This window comes from Vitis riparia, chromosome 7 (assembly GCF_004353265.1).
Source record: "Vitis riparia cultivar Riparia Gloire de Montpellier isolate 1030 chromosome 7, EGFV_Vit.rip_1.0, whole genome shotgun sequence".
NCBI lineage: Eukaryota > Viridiplantae > Streptophyta > Magnoliopsida > Vitales > Vitaceae > Vitis > Vitis riparia.
In genome coordinates, this window is record NC_048437.1 from 1,173,224 (window position 1) to 1,191,499 (window position 18,276).

The 18,276-nt window shown below is 30.3% G+C and overlaps 1 protein-coding gene across 1 annotated transcript; it reads right to left on the minus strand.

The window, feature by feature from the left end:
• Positions 1–5,517: 5,517 nt before the first annotated feature.
• On the minus strand, positions 5,518–8,285 carry LOC117919395 (isoeugenol synthase 1-like). The gene is made up of 5 exons (XM_034836583.1): positions 8,025–8,285; positions 7,717–7,851; positions 7,369–7,597; positions 6,458–6,661; positions 5,518–5,950 (listed from the first exon to the last, which is right to left on the minus strand). The coding sequence occupies exons 1-5, from the start codon at positions 8,211–8,213 to the stop codon at positions 5,751–5,753; spliced, it is 957 nt and encodes a 318-aa protein (XP_034692474.1). The 5' UTR covers positions 8,214–8,285; the 3' UTR covers positions 5,518–5,750.
• Between the last annotated feature and the right edge of the window lie 9,991 nt (positions 8,286–18,276).

Below are 18,276 nucleotides of genomic sequence, written 5' to 3' on the forward strand. Positions count from 1 at the left end.
GAGGGTAATTGGAATCATAAGTCGAAAAAGGTTAATTGAAACTATAATCCAATTATATGTTTGAAAGGTTTGGTTATAGCAAAATCCTCACTTAGTTGGAACTTGAGGAAATGACTATAGGTAGAGTTGCATGAAACCACTATAAAAACTAGTGTTGTATTTTTCTTTATCCTCTATCTCTCTATTTTTTTTTTTAATGTAGTTACCCTTCTATTATATTTGTTATATAATTCCACATAATTGCATATAATAATGACTTTTATTCTCTATTGTTTAAATTTACAAAAACTAACCATCATTCTATTAATTCCACATCATGTTGAAAACCCATGCACTTTTGTGTTGATCATTTTATCTTTATGTTCTTGAATTAACTTTGCTTGCATTAAAGCTTTCGCTAGTGCAATAATTAAGTTAATGTTTTTTCAAGGGATCTTGAGGAGCCTTTTGAACCACATAATTAAATTGACCTACCACCAAGTATAGTTTTAGGTAAGTGGAGAGATTAATTAAAAAAGAAGGCCATCATTTTTGGTTGGAAGATCAAAAGTGATGACTTCTTATATATAAATGTATTTTGCCTTAAAAAAAAAGCTAGTCATTGTTGCCCATATTGTAGTTACCTTAAAGAAGCTAAGTTGGATGCTTTGTCTTTGTAAAAATGGCCAATGATGCCCCAAACTTTTGTGAAATAAATTAGATGATATTCCATTATAATCATCTCTTCCAAAAAGGAAATTCTAAAAAAAAAAAAAAAATCAAGTAATTTAAACCATCCATCTAGAACAAAATAAATAAATAAATAATTAATTAAATAAAAATAAAATTGTGAGCTACATGTTGAGATATTAGGAATGCTTTCCTTATATCATTATTTCCTTATATCATTTAGTGTTGAGATATTAGGAATGTTTAGATATTAGGAAAGTTGAGATATTAGGAATATTGAGATATTAGGAAAGTTGAGATATTAGGATATTAGTTGTTATTTCCTTATATCATTCTTTCCTATTCTTAGAATGACGATTACCCTCTATATATACTCTGTACATGAACGGATGAAAATATGAATGAAAAAACTATTATTTATCAATTTGAACATGGTATCAGAGCCATGGAACTGAAATCCTGGATATTTTGTCGCAATGGTAGTCCAACAGCGATCAACCATCCTAAGACAAGCCCTAATATTGATAAGTCAACCTTCAAATGTACTCAATGCAATAAGACTGATCCCACCAGTCTGGATATCCCACAATTTCAAAGTAACGACTCTTGGTATGACCAGGAAAAAAAATAAGGAACCGAGGGTTTGAACCATGGACCTTTAGATCATGTTTAGGTTATCAACACTTTGTTATTAATGATAATAATCGTGATCAACGGAAGAAGGATTCCAAGAAAACCTCGACTACAACTGTTGCCAGAATAAAAACAAAGGCTAATGTTGCTGAGAAAGCCGCTGCATTGGTGGCCGCTACAGATCATGGTGGTAAGTTTTTAAATACTTTTACACCTGTTATTAATAGTGCATGGATAATTGATTCTGGTGCTACAGATCATATGACTTTTGATTCTAGACAGATTTCACCCCTTAAACCTTCCTCACAAAAAATTGTTTCCACAGCCAATGGTAACACAACCCCAGTCATTGGGGAATGATCCTTAACTCTTACTGATACTTTGAATTTGGATTCTGTTTTAGTTGTTCCATCTTTAGATTACAATCTTTTGTCAGTTTCTCAAATCACTGCAGCCTTATCTTGTATTGTCATTTTTTGGCCTGAATTTTGTGTGATTAAGGACATCCAAACAAGACAGATGATTGGTTGTGGTATTAAGCGGGGAAAACTCTATTACTTGGACTTGTAGTCAAAGGATTCAAATAAGTTGCAACAAGCCTTGATGACAGATGGATCTGAGAAGGAGAAGAAAAAATCTGAAATTTGGTTGTGGCATCGACGTTTGGGACATGCTTCCTTTGGTTATTTAAAAAAATTGTTTCCTAGTTTGTTTGCAAAGAGTGATATTTCTAGTTTCCGTTGTGATATTTGTGAATTGGCTAAAAACCATCGTGCTTCATTTCCGTTAATTTTAAATAAAAGTTCGTTTCCTTTTATGGTTATACATTCTGATGTTTGGGGCCCATCCAAAGTCCCAACTTTGAGTGGCTTACGTTGGTTTGTTACTTTTATTGATGATTGTTCCAGAATGACATGGTTATGCTTGATGAAAACCAAAGATGAAGTGAACTTGTTGTTTCAAAAATTTCATAAAGTGATTGAAACTCAGTACAATGCAAAGGTTCGGGTTCTGCGTAGTGATAATGGTGGAGAATATTAAAGTTCTGATCTTCAAAAGTATTTGGAAGGACATGACATCATTCATCAAACTACTTGTTTCAATACACCCCAGCAAAATGGAGTCGCTGAAAGAAAAAATCGGCACTTGTTAGAGGTTGTTCGTGCTTCCTTGATAGCAGCAAAAACACCGATATCTTATTGGGGAGAAGCAATCACATCTGCCACATACTTGATCAATCGGGTACCTTCTAGCTCAATTAATTTTCAAACACCTCTCCAAGCTCTTACTAATTCCGTAGTGGCCCCAACCGTCCCAAATCTACCTCCTCGTGTTTTTGGTTGCGTGGCATTTGTGCATCTACACAAGCACCAACGCACCAAGTTAACTTCTCATGCATTGCAATGTGTGTTTGTTGGATATGCATTGCACAAAAAGGGATATTGATGTTACCATCCTCCAACTCGACAAATGTATATTACAATGGAAGTGGTGTTTCATGAAGATTCGATGTATTTTTCATTTGAGTCTGAACTTCAGGGGGAGTACCATAAGGAAACTTAGACTTTCGATTATGATTATCATATCTCTAAGGAAGATGAATCTGGACAATCTGAACTAGTGAACCAGGAAGTGGGTGAGTTGGATATGAGTGGTCAACAATTTGGGTCCGAAGATGTCTTCACTGAAGTACCAAACCAATCGTTGTCTGTTGAGGGTGTTCTTAATTTGGAGCCCAATCCATTCATGAAACGGTTACCACACCGTCATAATAGAGGTATTCCTAAATCCACATATGAACCTGAATTGTCTATCAAAGTCAAATATCCCATGAGCAACTATGTGTCTAATCATCGTTTGTCTGAATCAAATAAGTCATTTGTAAATCAATTATCTATTGTAGCTATTCCTAACAGTGTGCAGGAAGCCTTAGCTGATCCAAGGTGGAAAGCAGCCATGAATGAAGAGATGAAATCATTGTAGAATAATGAAACATGGGAACTCGTAGAATGTCTACCAGGAAAGAAGCCAGTTGGGTGTCGTTGGATCTATACTGTGAAGTACAAGACAGATGGTAGTATTGAACGATTTAAAGCAAGACTGGTAGCAAAAAGGTACACTCAAACTTATGGAATTAACTACACAGAGACATTTGCACCTGTAGCTAAGATCAACATAGTTCGAGTATTATTGTTTTTAGCTGCAAACCTAGATTGGCCATTACAACAATTTGATGTGAAAAATGCCTTTCTGCATGGCGAGTTATCTGAAGAAGTATATATGGATCTTCCACCAGGATGCATGGTGTCAGAAAAGCAATGTCAGAAGGTGTGTAAATTGAAGAAGTCATTGTATGGGTTGAAGCAATCCCCGAGAGCATGGTTTGGAAGGTTCACAAAGTCAATGAGAGCTTTTGGCTATCGTCAAAGTAATTCAGATCACACTTTGTTCCTGAAAAAACAACATGGTAAGATTACGGCACTCATCGTATATGTGGATGACATGGTAGTTACAGGAAATGATCCTGAAGAAAGAAAAGCTCTGCAAAATTATTTATCTAGAGAATTCGAAATGAAAAATCTAGGTCCTCTGAAATACTTTCTTGGGATTGAAGTTTCTCGATCAAGTGAAGGAATTTTTCTGTCTCAAAGAAAATATGCCTTAGATCTTTTATAGGAGACTGGAATGTCGGGATGTCAACCTGTTAATACACCAATAGAAGAAGGTCTGAAATTATGTATTGAGCCTAATCAAGTATCAATCGATAAGGGAAGATACCAGAGACTTGTGGGGAGATTAATGTACTTAGCTCATACAAGACCAGATCTTGCTTATGCATTAAGTGTAGTGAGTCAATACATGCATAATCCTGGAGAGCAACATATGAATGCAGTCATGCGTATTTTGAGGTATTTGAAGAATGCTCCTGGGAAGGGAATTTTGTTCGCTAAAAATGTTGATCATCAGAGTATAGAAGTATATACTGATGCTGATTGGGCCGATGCAGTGGATGATAGGCGATCTACATCTGGTTACTTTACCTTTGTAGGTGGTAATCTTGTGACATGGAAAAGTAAGAAGCAGAATGTCGTCGCTCATTCAAGTGCAGAAGCAGAATTTAGAGGTATGACTCTAGGACTTTGTGAGGCATTATGGCTAAGACTCCTCTTACAGGATTTAGGTTACCTATCTAGGCAACCAATCCGATTGTTTTGTGACAATAAAGCCGCATGTGACATTGCTCATAATCCAGTACAACATGATCGTACAAAGCATGTCGAGGTGGATAGATTCTTCATTAAGGAAAAGTTGGATGATAAGATTGTGGAATTGCCTAAGATTCGATCAGAAGATCAATTGGCCGATATCCTTACCAAAGCTGTCTCAAGTCAAGTGTTCTCAAAATTTTTAGACAAGTTGGGCATGTGTGACATCTATGCACCAACTTAAGGGGGAGTGTTGAGATATTAGGAATGCTTTCCTTATATCATTATTTCCTTATATCATTTAGTGTTGAGATATTAGGAATGTTTAGATATTAGGAATATTGAGATATTAGGAAAGTTGAGATATTAGGATATTAGTTGTTATTTCCTTATATCATTCTTTCCCATTCTTAGAATGACGATTACCCTCTATATATACTCTGTACATGAACGAATGAAAATATGAATGAAAAAACTATCATTTATCAATTTGAACATTACATTGGGGATGTATTTGACAACTGTTTTCGAAAATAATTCTAAAAATAATTTTAAAAAATAATTTTAAAAAATTATTCTCTAATTTTTATAAAATAAAAGTTTGTTTGGAAACCTAAAATGCTTTTAACCAATTTTTAATATTTATAAATATGTTTTAAAAATAATTTTTTTATTTAGTATTTTATTTGTAATCATTCTATATATTTTTATAATTATTTTTTAAAACATCTCTTAGAAAATAAGTAAAACAATATAAAACAATTAAAAATTTTCTCCAAAAAAACTCTATTTTCTCTTATTGAGAAGATAAAATAAAAAACAATTTTTAGTTATTAAACATATTTTCCTTTTTTTTTTTTTTTTTGGAGACTGTTTTTGAAAATAGTTACCGAATAAACCTTTGGTTTTTGGAAGAAAATGTGAGAAAAATGGAGAGGAAAAGAAAATGAAAGAAAATAAATAATGAATTTAAAGTTAATAAACTATTCTATATATTATTTTAAGCTCATTTCATACTGCAAACTAAATGAGACCACTTCATTAATATGATAGTGCTTTCATTATCCAACTATATGAACCTCGACTAATGAGCACAACCCAATTGTTGTGGGTTTGGCTCTAAAATCCAACCGAAAGGCTCATTTTAATTCGAATTTGAAACTTACTGCATCTTATGCATAAATTTTAGGAATTTTCCAACCTCGAAAGACAATAATATTAACTAGTTTTGGATCATAAAACTTAAGCAAATGCTGCTCGCTTAGGCTTGGGTGGATTCACCAAGCATAAATCCAGGAGCTTATCAACTGGAGTATACTTGTAGTCTGGGTACAGTGCCGACGCCTCGAGGTCGTTGGCGGTGAGCTCAAAGCTCACTTGATCACCTTTGATAAATATGTTGTGAAGGATAGCCACAGGTATGTTTTCCGGGAAAGGTAAGCCTACAAGCAAAAAATTTCAATTCCTCAGTCACATTAGTGCCTCTATATCTATATGTACAATGAAAAAATTAGAGAAGATGTATTACCCTATAAATATCCTTGATTTAATAACATAATAGAAATGAAGGATGTGACCATTAGACCCAAGCTGCAACTCTACTTCTAATACCCATGTAAAATCTATAATATAAATATATTATAAATTATAAATTATAAATTAATTTGAATTATATTAGTATCTTTTGTATAATAATTAAATAAAAATAAAATTATCAATATTTTTTAACAAAAATACTTATGCATATATTACCATTAATTTATTTTATATTCTTCTATATAAACAAATTAAATATGTATTTTTAAATTCTATATAATATCACAAATGTCACAAAATATTATATGTATTATATTTTTCAAAGAATTTTTATTTTATAAGGTTTCATCAATTTTCATATCCATTCGTACCACCAAGCCGACTAAGTGAAGTTATGGGCAATTTCAGCTTACTCTCAGACAGCTCGATTATGTCTTGCTCAGGAATGTGAGTCCTTTGGAGTTTAGTTCCAGTCTTTTTCTCCCAAGAAGATACCAAATCAAGCTGAGAAACAATATTTCCCGGTGGCCTGTAGATTATCACTCTGTTGCATACTCTTGGATCTACTGCAGCTCTTATGGTGTATGCTGCTACATCTTCCTCAAAATTCAATACAGCTGCCCAAAATTTATAAATTAAAAAAAAAGAAAAAAAAAAAAAAACAAACAACCAAACAAACTCTTCAAATAATATTATAATTATAACTTCATTACATATGTCACATCTTAAGTTTCTCGGGTCGGATAAAAAAGAATTTGGGTCATCAAACTTTAACAGTATGAATATATTAGAGAAAAATAATCATTATTGATTTAAAATTATAAAAACCTTAATGCTTATCACAATAAATAAAAGACGATAAAAAAAATAAAATCATATTTTATAAAAATCTTATCTCACACTTGTAAAGTGGTTTTGTTTTTTTTTGTTTTTGTTTTTGTTTTTTTTTTTTTGTTTTTTTTTTTCTGATATATAAGATAGCAGCCACAAGTGTCTTCATCAATGAAGATCACGCTTAAAACGTTTTTTTTCTTTTTCTTTTTCTGTCTTTTTCTTTTTTGGACCTAAAACATACGAACCACAAATGTCTTTGTCAATGAAACATTGATAGATGGAAGGACACACGTGACCAAAGAGATAAAAAAAATTAAGAAAAGAATTATCCCATTAATCTAACCTACCCTTCTTATATTAATTTTTTACCTAAGTTGTAGAGATATAATAATTAATAAATAAATAAATATTGTTCTTGTCTCCGCCTTACGCCTTAAGAAATTAAAAGAGGAATTAATTGAGAAGAAAAAAAGATGGTTGATGATCATACCTTTGGCATCTCCATTTCCGTAAATGGAAACATGTTGGGTTCTTTCATGGGGGTGGAGTAAGTAGTCCACAAAATATGCAGCGAATGAGTTTGCAGAGACATAAGTGAACGGGATTCCGGCAGCCTCCGTCGCTCTTCTTACCTTCTTTTTGTTTTCCAGAAGAGCTTGGAAAGGTGGAAGCCCAGAAACCCTATCAACTTCATTGCCAAACTCCGATGGGACAAACCTCTATTATATACATAAAAGAATTTTTTTATTAAAAAAAATAATGAAATAAAAATACCAACCTTAATTTCCGTACTATATATATATATAGAGAGAGAGAGAGAGAGAGATAAAGCCTGTACCTTTATATTGCCAGCTTTTTTGATGGCATCTATGATTTTGAACTGTTCTAAATGTTGAGGAACTGCCAAGGTGGATATCACAACATCCACTTGCTTCAGTGCTGCTACCATCGTCTCATGCTCATCCAATTCTCCCTGCTTACAGTTGACTCTAAATTAATTTCATGCAAATAATATTACTGCATACATACATAAATTAAGTAATGAATTCATTTCCTTTGCTTTCCTTTCCGTTCCTTTCCCTAGTTGTTTTCTCAAAATCCAAACAGGTGGTTAAATATTGAAATAGTGGGAAAAACAACAAGTACTTGGAAGATGGTGACTCCCAGGGACTCCAACTCCCGGTGCTGCTGTAGCTTGGAAGGCTTGGCATCAGGGTTAGCCGGGCGAACGTAGGCGTAGGTCGGATGGCCCATCGACACACTTGCCTTCACCATGTATTTACCCAGATACCCTGTGGCCCCGAATACCAGTATCTTGCTCTTTTCACAGACCATCACTACTCACCTTCTTCACCTTCTTCCCCTCCTTCCTTCACTGCTATCAACAAAAGCCAAAAGGGTAGTGCTTCAAATTAAACCATACTCCTAATCCCTAGTCCCTCTCTATTTATATATATATACACCACCAAGCATAAGCATAAGCATCTCTTCATTGATCCATTTATAAATGCAAGTATTAGCTGGCTTCATAATGTAAAAGATTCCTTTTACAGTACGTGACCAGTACCTACTATTATGCGTCTTTTCATATTTCAGTCAAGCGCTTGTGGCCTGTGGGGTTTCTTTTGATTGGTTTTTTGCACCCAGTATTATCTATTTTTTGCGTAAAAAAATTCAATTCACAACTTTCAAGGTTCAACCTCAATAAAATTTTGAAAGAATGGTTGGCTTTATTCGTTGTACTGATGCATTTCTTAATTTTTTAAACTTTGAGATAATAGTACAAGGTTTTTTTTTCTCTCTGTCAATTAATTCCTTCTTTATTAAAACTGATGGAATAAGGTTAGGTGAGGTTTTTTTTTTTTCTACAAAATTTTCCACGGAAATTATTTGGGTTTTCGTTTTGATTGGTTGTTGAAACCCAATACATCGAAGCGTGGACCAAGACTTTATCACATTCTTCGTCTTATTATTGACTTATTGGGTGAGGACCCCTACATTCACCACCCCCCCAAAAAAAAAAAAAAAAAAGGTAAAAATCCAATTTATTCTTTCTTGACCTAGTCCAACTACCAATAATTTTGAGGAATTTTATGAGGAAACAACGTGTAATTAAACTGCAATCTAATGGTGGTCAAAAGAAAAGAAAGAAAACCCAAGTTGCACGTTCTGGTTAAATGATATTGAGAACTCTTTTAAGAAAGCTCAAGGAATCTTCTAAGAGGTTGAGGCAGTTGGTGGAACATATATATGTGTTATATTAACTACTTGACAAGTCGAGGGGTCAAAATTGATGGCTTTCTTTTAATATTGGATGTTCATTTTTGCCTTTGGACATTGCCAATGTTGCCACCTTTTAATATTGGATGTTCATTTTTGCTTTTGGGCATTGCCAATGTTGCCAAAGGCATGTGATTCATGTTCGGCCACCTTTTAATATTGGATGTTCACTTTTGCATTTTGGACATTGCCAATGTTGCCAAATACATGTGATTCATGTTCAAACCCATGTTGCCAATTTAGGTGATGTGCCCTATATTTCTATTGAAAAATAAAATGGATGTTCCATCCTTGGTGGACAAACCTAAGATGGTTTTTCATATTTCCATGATACATGTGATTCATGTTCAAACCCCCCTCCCCCTCCCCCTCCCCCCCCCCCCCCCCCCCCCCCTCTCTCTCTCTCTCTCTCTCTCTCTCACATACAAACATTTAGGTGATGTGCCCTATATTTCTATTGAAAATCAAATGGATGTGCCGTCCTTGGTGGACAAACCTAAGATGGTTTCTCATCTGTGCAAACCCCTTGCCTCCCCCCCACCCCCCCGCCCTCTGTCCCCCCTCTCTAACATTTAGGTGATGTGCCCTATATTTCTATTGAAAAATCAAATGGATGTGCCATCCTTGGTGGACAAACCTAAGATGGTTTCTCATCTTTCCATGATACATGTGATTCATGTTCATGTTCAAACACCCCCCCCCCCCCCCCCCCTCTCTCTCTCCCTCTCTCTCTCACACTCACTCAGAGACAAACATTTAGGTGATGTGCCTTATATTTCTATTGAAAAATCAAATGGGTGTGCCATTCTTGGTGGACAAACCTAAGATGATTTCTCATCTTTTATGAAAAATTCAATGAAGTATCACATTCTTAAACTAGATGGTATCCTTTTTTCCTCGAGAAGAAAAAGGAAAAAAGAAAGTCAAATGTTATTTTTAAATTTCTCATCGATCTTTCATGGAAAATCCAATAAAGTATCACATTGTTAAGCTAAATGGTATTCTCTTTTTCCTCATAGAAAAAAACAAATGTCTAATGTTGTCTTATCTTCGGGTTAGTCCACCACCAACTAACCATAGAAAAACAGAAAAAAAAAAAAAAAAAAAAAAGAAAAGAAAATGAAAGGATATGACTCAATCATCGGGTAAGACAAACTGTATTAATTTTATTCCTTATTTAATATTTTACTTAATCCTATGCTCATGTGAATATTGGTATGATATATTGATTCATTTACCTATTCATTAGGGTAGCAATGAGTCATGGCTCTGGCTTGGGGGTTCATATAATAAGCCATGTCATGGTGTCAGGTTTAGGTAATCGATTTGAATGCTTTAACAAATATGTAAGGTTAGATTATATATGAATTGACACAATACTATATCAATACAATTATAATTTATTAAACTTATTAATATGATGTTGATCCATTGAACTTATTAATTCTATTGAACTTATAAAAGATATTTTTTTAAAAAATATTTTAGTTATAGTATATTTATAAAATAAAAGATAAATTAAACTTTTCAATTTACTCCTACTTAGAATTTATTTAAATTTTCAATTATAAAATATTTTTAATCTCTATAGTTTGTTTGAACTATATAAAATTTCACTTTAATTATTTATTTAGTTTTTTAATTATATAATATTTATAATTAAAAAATATTTATTAATCTTATAATTTGTAAATATATTAGATTAATAAATTTATATGGATTAAATGAGTTTGGTTATAAACAACACAATTAAATAAATTGATTAAATGGGTTACATGAGTTCAACAATCAAACCCCAAATATCATCCGTTTATTGGATAGGTTATATGGGTTGACACCAACAAAATAAATGAAGAAGTTGAATCCTGAAATTTTTATTATTTTTTAGTCCTATTATAGGGTTTTGTCAAATTTGCTACAGTTAGTGTTGATTTGAATAATTATGGTCTAATCTATAAAATAAAACGTATGAATTTTCATATTAATAAAAATTTTATGCAATTAAATAAAAAAATGAAAATAAGTAGAGCTTTCAAAAACGTTCTTATGAAAGTATGTCAACGGTTTTAAGGAGTGAAATTGACAAGGAAATGAGTTGTTTGGGCAAATTATAAAAACAAAAATTAATAAAATTTAGGTTACATTAAAGAGATTAACTATTCACCCCTCTTAGATAATTTCATAACTAAGATCACAAACTTTTAAATCATATATAGAATTCGTCAAAGACTAAGACAAATTGGTGGTAATATACAGTCGAAGCTAAAGTCCAAAACCCTTGGTATGTGTCTTATTTCAATCAAAATAATAGTTAGGTTGGTTGTCAATTTTTGATGTTGAGGTGTTGTTTCAATACATTAAGGAGTTTTCAATTTTATTTATCATTTAATATGATAACTAATGTTATATAGACTAATTTTATACTTAGGTTATGTTTGGCTCTTGAAAAATTTGAGAGAAAATGTAAGGGAAAGAAAACAAAGATGAAAAGTAGAAGGAAAGTAAAAAATAAATTTAAAGTCAATAAATTACTTTTATTTACTACTTTAAATTTATTTCATTTGTTTTAACTCGTCATTATAAAGATTAAATAATCTAAAATTTAAATTTATTTTAATTAGTTTTAATTATATTTTATTTTCTTACATATTTTTAATAAAATAACCAAACATAAGAAAATTATTTTCCTTTTTTTTCTCACTAATAAAACATATTCTTAATTGATATAGATTAGCTTTATACATAGGCAGAATACTTAATCTTGTGTTGACCTTATCCACAACCTCCACCTACAGTTCATTATTTAAGATAATATTTTTTAAATGAGAATGTAAAGTCTTAATTAGATTGTGCTAGGAGCCGGCATGGATGGTGACTTAAAGAGTTTTATTGTTTAATTTTGGCTTTAGCTTTGGCTATGTTCCTCCTTGGAATATCATTTTTTTAATACAACTATGATTTCTTTACCATTACTTGGGCTTTGGCGTTAGAACTTGTTTATGGTTGTTTGTAAATAATTTATTTCATTTACAACAATTTTTAGTGCTTAATTTTGGTCAATGGTTGTTGTTTTGTTGTTACGTCTCCTCTTCATTTCATGATATTCCTACTATTCAACCATGACCTTCATGGTGGACTCTAAAGCGGAGCACCCACTTGGAAGGCCGACTTGTCTATGCTCTCTACAAATATAAGATTAGGAATCCATCAAATCAATACCCTAATATGTTTGGTTCCCGGAAAATACTAAGGAAATAAAAAAAATGTAAAGAAAAATTATTTTTTCATGTTTGGTTGTCTTATAAAAAATAAATAAGAAAATCAAATATAATTAAAACTAATAAAAAACTTATGTATTTTAAAATTATTTAATCTTTATATTAATGAGTTAAAATAAATAAAATGAGTTTGAAGTAAAAAATAAAAATAACTTATTAACTTTTAATCTATATTTTATTTTCCTTCACTTTTTCTTTCCTTCTATTTTTCCTTTGTATTTTCTTTTCCTTACATTTTCCCTCAAATTTTCTGAGAACCAAACATAACCTAAAAAACCCTTTTCCAAATAATGTAAAGACTTTATTATAAAACCTCTTAGCCGACCTCATCTTCTAACCTCTTGGTATTCTTCATTGAATACAACAAAATCATTTTTAAGACAATGAGTATTAAATATTCTATTCAACTCATTAATTTTATTATAACTTATTTATCTTTTTTAAGATTTTAAATTCATAAAAAAATAATTTTAAAAATATGTTTTAGTTATTTTAAATTTTACTTTTAGTTATAATATATCTATAAGACAAAAGATAAATTAAACTTCTAAATTTACTCTTATTTAGAATTTATTTAAATTTTCAATTATAAAATATTTTTAATCTTTATAGTTTGTTTGAACTATATAAAATTTCACTTTAATTAATTATTTAATTATTTAATCTTATAATTTGTAAATATATTAAATTAATAGATTTGTATAGATTAAATGAGTTTGGTCATAAACAACACAATTAAGTAAATTGATTAAATGGGTTATATATAAGAGTTCAACAATCAAACCCCCAACGTCATCCAATTATTTAATAGGGTTTATGGGTTTACAACAACAAAATAAATGAATAAGTCGAATCCACTAAAATTTGTATTATTTTCGAATCATATTATAGGGTTATGTCAAATTTTTCATAGTTAGTGTCGATTTGAATAATTAAGGCCTAATCTATAGAAAATGTATGAATATTCATATTAATAAAAATTTTATGTAAATAAAAAAAATAAAAATAGGTAGAGGTTCCAAAAACATTTTTAGGAAAGCATATATATGGTTGTAAGGAGTGAAATTGAGTTGGTCTTTAATGTGCTCAAAGAAATGGTTTAGTTATATGGGTAAATATAAAAACAAAATTTAATAAAATTTACGCTATTTTGAATAGACTACCTATTCACCTCTCCTGTATAATTTCATGACTAATATCACAAAACTTCTAAATCATTTATAAAATTATTCAAAGATTAAGATAAATTAGGCCAAAGTACAATACTTTTGTTATGTGTCTTATTACAATCAAAATAATGTCATAGGTCGGTTGTTAATTTTTATGTTGATCAAATTGATGTTGATTTTCAATATATCAAGGGGTTTTCAGTTTTATTTATGAATTGTGTCGGAGAGTCTTGATACATTTACATGTGACTTACATTTAAAATTTGTTAGGAGAGTACTATTGCATTTATGTGATTGTTACTCTATGTTGAAAAATGTTTGAAAGGAAAATAAAAAATTGTGAAAAATTCTAAAGTTAGGTAATCTATATTGGGATACTTTTTTAAATAGTTCAATGACATCGATTCACTTCCCTTTAGGTATGTGGTCATCTTTGAGATTCACTTTCAATTTTAATATTTAATATTTTTTTAAATGAGAATGTAAAGTTTTAATAAGTTGTGTCAATAATGGTGTTGGAAGTAGTCGACACGATATTTCATGGAGAAATATCGGTTCATGGAGAAATATCGGCGATTTTCCTCGATATATCGCCTGGTCAACGTGGGTCAAACGAAGTACAGTGGGGGTTAAAACCCGCTACAGTACGCTTCCCATTTGCTGCCGAGGGGATTTGAACCTCAAACCAAAAGGTTTAGGGTTCAACCACTTACCATTTGGGCTAACTAGCCCTTAGATAAATAATGTGCAAAACATATATATATACTTAAACTCAGTATGAAAATATTAAAAGAATATTTTAAAATACAAATTAATTATAATTAAATGCAAGATCTTTTAATTAATTACCAAAAATATAAAAATTATATAATTTTCTTCATAATGTTTTTAATATCATTAATAATTAATTAAATATTAAAAAAATTATATATATATCATAATTTATTTTATATTGTTTAATACAATTGAATTAAATGGATCATATTTTAATATTAATATATATTTTAAAATTAGACATATTATAATCAAATATCATAATATTAGGTGTAATTTAATAATAAATATACACTTATAAAATTCATATTTTTATCGATACATACGATATTATTATCAAATATAATAAATCATGATATACATATATCAAAATTTTCAATAAAATAACTTTAGAATGTCTATTATACTTCTAATTATATTATTATGAGGTTTTCCTTACATTTTTATGAGTTTTTAACAATTTTAAGCTTATCAATATTTTTTTCCAAAATATCCGCCGATATATCTCCGATATATCCGATATATCTCCGATATATCCGATATATCCGTAAAATCGAAGTACCGATATATCCGTGATTACCGATATTTTTATCCTTGACTACAACTATGATTTCTTTATTGTTACGTAGCTTTTGTAGGTTTTGACATTAGACTTGATCACAGGGGTTTGTAAATAATTTATTTTATTTAGTTTTATTTTGTTCAATGATTGTCGTTTTGTTATTATGTCCCCTCTTCTTCATGGTGGATCACCCTATGGAAGGCCATATTTTTCAAATATCAAAATGGGATAACAAAAGCCAAAACTTAAAAATAAATAAATAATTAAATAAAAGGGTGAGAGACAAGTTGTCTCATGTTTGTCTTAACAAACTACCGTGGATATTCTATGCTCCCCATAAAAATTAAGAAAATTATCATAAAGACTCTTAGCCACCGTGAAAGGTCATTATCTAACTTCTATGGATTCTCTATTGTATATAATAAAATTATTTTTAAGACAATGAGTAGTAAAGAAGAGTGCTTCAAGATATTTTTATACTTTCAACTATCAATTAAAAATAAGAGAAAATAGAATTGTAAATACCATTTTAATCTTAGGCATACATATTGTGATTTGATATCTACAACAAACCATGTTTGATTAAAAAAAATAGAAAAATATTATTTGTTGTATAAGTCTTTCAAAAGCTCTTAACTTCTTTGAAAAGTTATTCTCTAACTCCTATGTATTTTTTATTCTAAAAAAATAGAAAAATATTATTTGTTGTATAAGTCTTTCAAAAGCTCTTAACTTCTTTGAAAAGTTATAATCTAACTCCTATGTATTTTTTATTCTATACAACAAAATTATTTTTAAGACAATGAGTAGTAAATAGGGGTACTCCAAGCCATTTCTACACTTACAAATATTAGTTAAAAAGAAAAAAAAATTATAAATACCATTTTGGTTTTAGGCATGTATATTGCAATTTAACGTTCATAACAAACGATATTTGATAAAAGAATATAGAAAAAATGTTATTTATTGTATAAATGTTTTAGAAACTCCTTACCTCTCTTCGGTCATTCTCTAACTTTCATGCATTCTTGAGATGACGAGTAATAAATAAGGGTATTTTAAAGCATTTTTACACTTATAACTATTAGTTAAAAAGAAAAGAAAAAAAATTGTAAATACCCTTTTGGTCATATGCATGTATATTGGAATTTGACATCCACAAAAAATGATATTTGATAATATATATATATATAGAAAAATATTATCTGTTGTGTAAGTTTTTCAAGGGTAGAGATGCCTAGTTGATTAATGATATGTTCTTATGTCACATTCTTAGAGGTCAAGTTTGATATTATGATAAAACTTGATATGTAGCTAGGACTAATGTGATCCATACAAAGATTAGGGAAACTAACCCAACCCTAATCAAGTCAAGACCATAAGAGAAAAACCCTTCTCCAAATATCCCTAGTACGAAACCAAGGTTTGGTTAATCTTGATTTGGATGATAACAAAAACAAGGTTTGAATCTAATGTTTTATCTTAAGTGTATTTAGACAAGAAGATTTTCAAAGTGGTAATTACAAATAAAAAACCAAGGCAAAAGGAAATCAAGAAGAAGAAGAAAACCTCAAAGAGAAGTGCCTTTAAAGATCTAAGTTTCATAGGATCTCTTTGTAAGGTTAATGGTGTATTAGGTTCTTCACGCATTACCTTTTTATTTATGCACCAAAATTATCCAAGAGTTAAATTGCTTTAAAATCTTTTTAAATTGGATGATATCATGTTTTCGATTAAAATCTTGTGTCAGATGTTTTCTAAATTTATTTAAAAAGTTGTAAGTTGAAAAAGATAGTTATTGAACCAAAAACGATCCAATTGATCAAGGGTATTGGTGAATTGGTCGACCGATTGCTTTTCTCAATTAAGGACTAGTCAAAGGGTGCAAAACCTTCTCTCTCTTCCAAAAGGGTTGCTCTCCCAGTCAAGGCTAGACTTTTCTCGATCAAGGTCCACATGAACCACATCGGTCACCTACTAGAGCATTAAATACTAACAACTAATGTGAACTTTTCTTCCCCATTTAAAGGTTCCAACCTTCATTGTTTTGAACAGTTTAACCTTCCTAAATATTTCTTGAATATATTTAAGTTTTAGGGGAGTGTTTTTCAGTGCACCTTATTTTAAAACGTGCATATCAATAGTGCACCATTCAATCTTAGTTTATCTTATATCATTTAAGTCTAAATTTTACAATTGAATTTTGTGAAAATATTTTCTATCTTTATTTGTAAATCTTTGAGAGGAAAAATTTAAGTGTGAGGTATCACTTAAGGATTCTCAAGTATGGGGCATCACTTGAGAGGTTACTCAAAAGTGAGGTATCTTTTGAGAATTATAAAGAGTGCTTGAAGCAAAAAATTTAAGAGGGTTGATTGGAACCATAATTTAATTGTATTACTTGAAGACTTGGTTTAGAAGCCTTGAACTAGTGGAATCTCAAAGTTGGGATTGAAACTAGAGGATAGTGAATATAAGTCGGGTTGCATCAAATCACTATAAAATTTTGTGTTTACATTCTTTCTTTCCTACTTTTTTATTTTCTATGCAATTGTCTCTATATTGTTCTTATTATATATTTGTATATATTTGTCTCTTATATTCATATAATTTAAACTTGTAAAAAGATACCATCATCCTATTCACTCCTCTGTAGTGATTCCCTTAGGTTGAATTAACCTATTTTTCCAACACCTAGGAATATATCGTAAAAAAATCCTAGCCTCCCTTCAACATCTTTTTCTAATTCCTATGATTCTTCATCGACGAATAACAAAATTATTTTGAAGACTATAAGGATTAAATAAGGTCATTTCAAGACATTTTTAAGCTTACAATTATTAATAAAAAAGAAAAGAAAAGAAAAAGTTATAAGCGTCCCTTAAAGTCTCACGCTTGTGTAATGTGACTGTGGCATTGAGTCACTGACAACCTATGGTTTTTGATAAAAGGACATAGAAAGACATTACTGCTCTATGGATGGATATGTCTAGTTGAAAATTCCTTCAGGAAAAGACATTTTGATTTTTGGTTATATTGAAATATAGAATTGATTGGGAAAATTTAGAATATGTGTTGAACTGGCTCGCTTAACCATATCCTTATACCACCTTATTTTATTTATCAAATGTTTATAACACTATATTCAAATACTATTTTCAATGATATGTTAGACTATGATAGTGTTTGTTTTTTTTATTGAATAGAAAAAATCAAAATATTTAACTTATTTTTATTCAATTAAAAGTAACTTGTTAATATTAATTAACATAATTAAAGTGAACTTGTTATTCATAAGTTCAGTTTACCTATGATAGTTGATATCAACATATTAC

What these genes read in the sequence shown, in the direction of transcription:
- LOC117919395 (XM_034836583.1), bottom strand. Translation starts at nt 8,213, where the DNA reads ATGGTCTGTGAAAAGAGCAAGATACTGGTATTCGGGGCCACAGGGTAT. An exon ending in AAAAAGCTGGCAATATAAAG is followed by an intron (nt 7,598 to 7,716) that starts GTACAGGCTTTA and finishes TGTATATAATAG; the next exon opens with AGGTTTGTCCCATCGGAGTT. An exon ending in CATAATCGAGCTGTCTGAGA is followed by an intron (nt 5,951 to 6,457) that starts GTAAGCTGAAAT and finishes TTTTGCTTGTAG; the next exon opens with GCTTACCTTTCCCGGAAAAC.